General features: G+C 32.2%; 1 protein-coding gene across 1 annotated transcript in view; it reads right to left on the reverse strand.

The window, feature by feature from the left end:
* The window catches only part of LOC130799624 (uncharacterized), a 417,568-nt gene extending 415,688 nt beyond the window's left edge, over positions 1 to 1,880 (reverse strand). Inside the window, exons 1-2 of the mRNA XM_057662778.1 lie at positions 1,383 to 1,880; positions 510 to 682 (exon numbers count right to left, since the gene is read on the reverse strand). Coding sequence (XP_057518761.1) covers positions 510 to 682; positions 1,383 to 1,814 — 605 coding nt within the window. The 5' untranslated portion in view covers positions 1,815 to 1,880. The remainder of the gene's footprint in view (positions 1 to 509; positions 683 to 1,382) is intronic.
* Between the last annotated feature and the right edge of the window lie 4,120 nt (positions 1,881 to 6,000).

Here is a 6,000-nt window from a genome sequence, read left to right on the forward strand (position 1 = left end):
TGATCATGATGTAATGAAAAATTGTGAAAAAGAAAACTTCTTATGATTAAAGTTTCAATACTATGAAAATGACATGTTACATATCATGAAAATGTACACCATAAATTATTCTCATTACCATTATTTAGTACTAATTATTTAGTACCAATAACCAAACGAAACGTAAATTTCAACACTTATATAATCATGAATTTGCAACTCCACTAATTATTTCAAGAATTAATGTGAACATATTTTGTTTTGCAAATTATTAACTTTTTTCAATAAAGAATGTATTTCCTAAACTCTCTTTGTTAAATTAGGCTGGACTTATTAACGGGGGGCACAAGTGCACACCCTTCATAAGCCAAGGAGATATATACCATCCCAAAACCATATGGCAATGGGAAGAAGGTCTCTAATAGCTTATAAAGCATGCACACCATTTTCAATTTATCGATGTGAGATAACTCATCCCAAACACTCTTAATTAATTATGTAAAAAGAGAGAAATATTGAAGAAAAGTTACCAATCATTAGGTGAGGCATTAATAGCTTGATCAAAGTAAAGTTGAGCTCGATGTTCATCCTTGGAAGTTTCCCAAATTAAATTCCCATACAATGACAATAATTCCCCATCTCCTGGATTTGCTAATATTGCTCTTCCGTAATATTCCTCTGCTTTCTCCGCATTTTTCTTCACCTACATTATTCAACATATTAATTTACTTTAACTTAATCGTACAACATCAAAGGGTCCATTACATCAGCCAAATATTATTTTATAACATTATAAGCTCAATCAAACACTTATCTATGACAGGACAACTATGACACTTAACTATGAATATTATACAATTTAATATTAATAGATATTTAATCAAATAAAGGGACCATTGCCTAAACGGGTATGATTCTAGATTCTCATATAGTGTTTTCCTCGTGATTAAAATTTTTTTTTCTATTACAAATTAAGAGGATTGATGAAACGAGATAAATACGTCAGCACTGAACTCCGGAATTTACATGAAAAAGCTCATTTTACTCTGACTCAGACAAGATATTTAGATTTTTTTATAAATATTTTCTCTGTCAAAAAGGACATGTAACATTTAGTAGTTTAATAAACTGATTTAATTTTAAATTTTCTTTCATTATACTAATAAAAAATTATAAAAATTTAATATTAATAATTTTTGTACAGTTATATATGAAACAAATAAAATAGAATTCTAGTTTACTATACATTAACTTATAGATTAAAAATTAATTATAAATTAGAAATAATAAATAAATATTACAATATTTCAAATCAGCAGATATTATTAATTTGAAACAAATTATATTTGGTCAGGATAAATTATTAAAATTAGCTTATAAACCGAATTATTGTAAGACTTTACCTGATGCAAGTAGTTCCCATAATTTCTCAAAAGTAAGGAATTCTCAGGATTTGAATTCAACATTTCTTGGTAATATTCTTCAATCTTACTCTTATCATTACTCTCATCATTCCTACCTTTTCCTTTACCCCCATAGTCATTCCCTTTCCCTTTTCCATTCCCAATCCCAATCCCAATTCCTCCACTTGATTCCTCCTCAACAATCACACCTAAATCAGGGAATGAAACTGATCCAACTCGACCAACTCCTGAACTCACCAACTCAGAACGGATCAAATCGGTATCTGAGCTAGACCGCTTTAGGTTTCCAAACCCAATATATTCAGACCGGAATGAAACTCTTGGAGATGATGGAATACTTCCACTATGTGCAGGTGTCCGGTTGAGGTTCTGAACCGGGATCGAACCGGTTCTGAGAATCGCGGATTTCATGGGTTTTTTTGATGCGAAAATTTAAAGATCAGTGTCTAACTTTCTGACTAAAGGGGTTAACTTTGAGGTAGACTTTATAGAAGTGTAGATAAATGAGAAGATGACACGTGTTGGAAGGATCACGTGATTTGCAGAGCGTATGGCACACGCGTAGGAGGCGGCTGAGGAGAGAGATTGAAGTGTACGTGTCACATGGGAAAAATATATTGGATGAATCACATTGTGCCATGTGGAATATAACGACAAAATGCCATACCCAGTACGGATTCTTGTAGATAGATCGAAGGATGAAAGAAAAATCAACCTATAATAAAAGACTCTTACAAAGAGTGCAAAAATGGCAAGTGCAACAATATAGGGCTACATTGGTACTGAATCCTTGGAATTATTTTATTAAGTTTTTAAATTATTTATATAATTATGAGTCATAATAATTCGCAAAATAAGTTTTTTTTTTTAGCAATTAGAAGGATTATATTAACTCTAAAAAAAACCATTACAACCCAGACTATAAAAGAAAAAAAAACATTCGTAACACGAAAAACGAAGCACAAAACCAAAATAAAAAAGCCAAACGCACACCAAGAAACCAACAAACAAGCTAAACAATGAGACTGGCCTTCCTATCATCATCTAGTCTAGAGAAAACATAAACATGACATTTTTAGTTACATAACAGGGTAACAAGATTGACCCCTCAAAAATGCGCCGATTCCTTTGATGCCAAATCTGGAACAAAATCTCAGTCCACAGTATCACAGTGATCTTTGCACTCTTCCTGTTCCTTAAAAATAAATTTTCATTAGCTTTGAGTGTAAACATTTATTTAAAGCGACCTACTTTATGTGAAGTTGTTTAAAATAAGAGTTTCAATTAAGTGAAATTCTTGTTTTAGAGTTTAACTTTTATAAGTCATTCTTAGTGATTAACTTTTAAATTTAGAGTTTAATTTTTATAAGTCATTATTTGTTTTTGTTATTAAAATGTGGTAATATTGAGGTGTACTCACCACATCAGCAATTTGTTAGTTTAAAGTTTGTTTATTAGTTTCTGGTTTTGTTAGACATCTGTTTTTTAGTTACGTTATTATATTTTCTCTTTAGGTAACAGCTGTAGTATTTTAGGACAGCTATCTATCTTTTGTTCCTCATTGTAGATTATAAGAACACAGAATTAATAATACTCCTTTCTTTTATCCTTTGAGCATTTTCTTGTTTCTCAAAGTCATTAAAGACTGTTTTCTACATGGTATCAGAGCAAAACTGCTTCCCACCTTAGTCCTTCTCTTCTTTTCAAGATTGAACATTCTTTTTTCCCTTTTTCTTTCTTCTTGCAACAATGGCGAACCAAACATCAAAACAATCTTCAAACAACACCCCTAATCTTGACCCAAATTCTAATCCTGCCAGTGTGTACTACCTTCATCCTTCTGATAGAGGGCAAAAACTGATCTCTATTCCTTTTAAGGGCATGGGTTTTTCTGATTGGAAATGCGCTATGACAATTGCCTTGTTTGGAAAAAACAAATTAGGATTTGTAGATGGCACATTAAAACAACTTGGCGAAAAATCTCCTAATCACAACGCTTGGGAGAGGGCTAATAATGTTGTAATGGGTTGGCTTTTTGGTTCTTTACAACCTTCCATAGCCAAAACGGTTCTTTACAGAAGGAGTGCAAGAGAAATATGGGTTGAATTCACAAATAGGTATTGCTTGTATTCTTCTGCTAGATTGTTCTCTATCAAAGAACAATGTTGGACCTCTTGAGTTTTGATGATGACTACACTTTATTTAAAAAAATGTATGTTTAGAGATTGTTTGCAGGTTAATATCCGGTGTTGATTAAGATCGTTGATGGTACCTATGACTTGCTCTACGAACATGTACTTGTCAAAGGAATCCAAAGAAGTTAGAAGAAGTATATCGCTTATATTTTCTAACACTGCTGATGATCTAACACTGCTGGAATTTGAAAACTGTATATTGTTCCCAGATTGAAGACAGAATAATACGTCCGCTGATATTATGATTACAATTATATTTTCTATTTTTAGTTGATGTATTAATTAAAATTAATTTTTTGCATTAATTAATTATTAAAGTTAATTGGCAAAATATTTCTAAAAATATTTTAACGTATGACTTTCTAAAATTTCTTTTATAAACCTTTTATTCCGGATCTATATTTAGTGAATAACTAAATATATGGAACAACGGCTGATATTTAGGGAGCTTTAGCTATTATTAGAATAACTATCCCTAATATTAGTAAATAGGTAACCATCCCTAATATTAGTAAATAGGCAACCGTCCCTATTATTAGCTAGGTGTAACCGTGTCTAAAATTAGTTTAAGGTAACCGTGGTTATTATTGGAAAAGGGAACCGCAACTAATTTTAGTATATGGGAATTGCTGCTATTGTTAGTAAAAGGGAACAGTAGTTGATTTGCCTATTGTTAGTATAAGGGTACAACGGTTATTATTAGGTAAACCGTGGACTTGAATTTGTCAAAGTGTATACCTATTTTAAGCTGTTAACCGTAGGTTGTCCTTGGATTTTAAGATCCATATTATTCTCCTTATTATTTGGGATAAGGGAATAATGGTTAGTTACCTCCTTTTTCTTAGGGGTTTTAATTCTATAAATAGAAGTCTTTCGGCTGTTCCTAAATGTATGCCTTCGTATGAGCTTATAATTCATGTGTTATTTTTGGAATATTTACAAGAAATATTTTGTTCTAAAATTTCCAATTGATTTATAATATTTTCTTGTGCAACTTATTGATTTTATTTTAAGAGATTTTTATCCTTTTGTAAGGGTTTTTGAGTAAGTAATTGTAACTAGACTTGGGTGAGTCTAGGGGAGAATTGAATAGCTTCTAGTGAAGCTTGTGAGGAGATTAGCTTTTAGTGAAGCTAAGAGAGTTGCTTTGAGTAAAGCAATTGAAAACAGCAGTTGGCCTAGTTGATGCGCTTCGAGTGAAGCAAGGTGTTTAATGTAATTGTAACGAGTTGCCTTAAACATAGTGAAGAGTTTAGAAATCCCGTGGGGTCGTGGTGTTTCCTTCTATTTAGGCTTAGAAGGTTTCCACGTAAAAATCGTGTTGTCTCTTTCATTATTTTGCTTTAAGTTTAAGTTTTATTCCTTTAATTTAACTCCGCAAAAACAGGGCTATAATTCTTAAACTTATCAAAAAAACAATTCACCCCCCTCTTGTTGTTGTTCCCATCTCTAGTTCATTCTACAAACAGATTAATAAACTCACACATTCGACTGATATGATTGTTGAAGATTTTTTTGCCAAAATGACCGGCCTCTAGGATGAACTAGATTGTTCAGATCCCATCCCTATGTGTACTTACATTAGATGTTCTTGCAATCTTAATTCCAAACTTACTAAGAGGAAAGAAAACCATAGGCTAATTCACTTTCTTATGCAACTGGATGAAAGGTTCAAACAAGTTAGAAGCACTATTCTTCTATTACATATTCTACCTACTCCTTCTAATGCATACCAAATGGTTTTGCCAGAACAAGTTCATTAAGAACTCACTAATGTAAATGGCATCACTGACTCTTTAGCTTGTCATGTTGAAAAGAGACAATGGAATGATAAAACCAAATCTTTACAAGGGAAAAATCAAGGCAAAACATCAAAAAGACCCACATGATTTTGTGATCATTGCAAAATCTATGGTCACACTATTGATAAGTGCTGGAAAATCCATGGCTATCCCCCAAACATAAAATCCAATACATGGAAGAAAGATCTTCACAGTGGTGCAAGCATTGCCACCCTCACAGAAGAACACGAGGCTCCACACATGGTTTCTGCAAGACTTACTTCTACACAATACAATAGACTTCTTGAAATGTTGGAAGAACCAATTGCACATCCTATTGAACAACCTTCCAGTAGTGCTTGTTTAGTTGGTAAGTGCTCTCTTGTTCAATCTTCTTCTTGGATTTTAGACACTGGGGCAACTGACCACATGTGTTCAGACACCACATTATTTGATAAAAATAGAAGAGTATATGATAAAAACCATTTCATTACTTTACCAGATGGAAGAAAAGTTCAAGTACAATTCTCTGGTTTTGTTTTCCTAAATTAGAACATGATTTTACACAATGTTCTATTTGTGCATGAGTTCCATTACAATTTAATATCTATGCAAAAATTA

The sequence above is a fragment of the Amaranthus tricolor genome, chromosome 14 (assembly GCF_026212465.1).
Source record: "Amaranthus tricolor cultivar Red isolate AtriRed21 chromosome 14, ASM2621246v1, whole genome shotgun sequence".
NCBI lineage: Eukaryota > Viridiplantae > Streptophyta > Magnoliopsida > Caryophyllales > Amaranthaceae > Amaranthus > Amaranthus tricolor.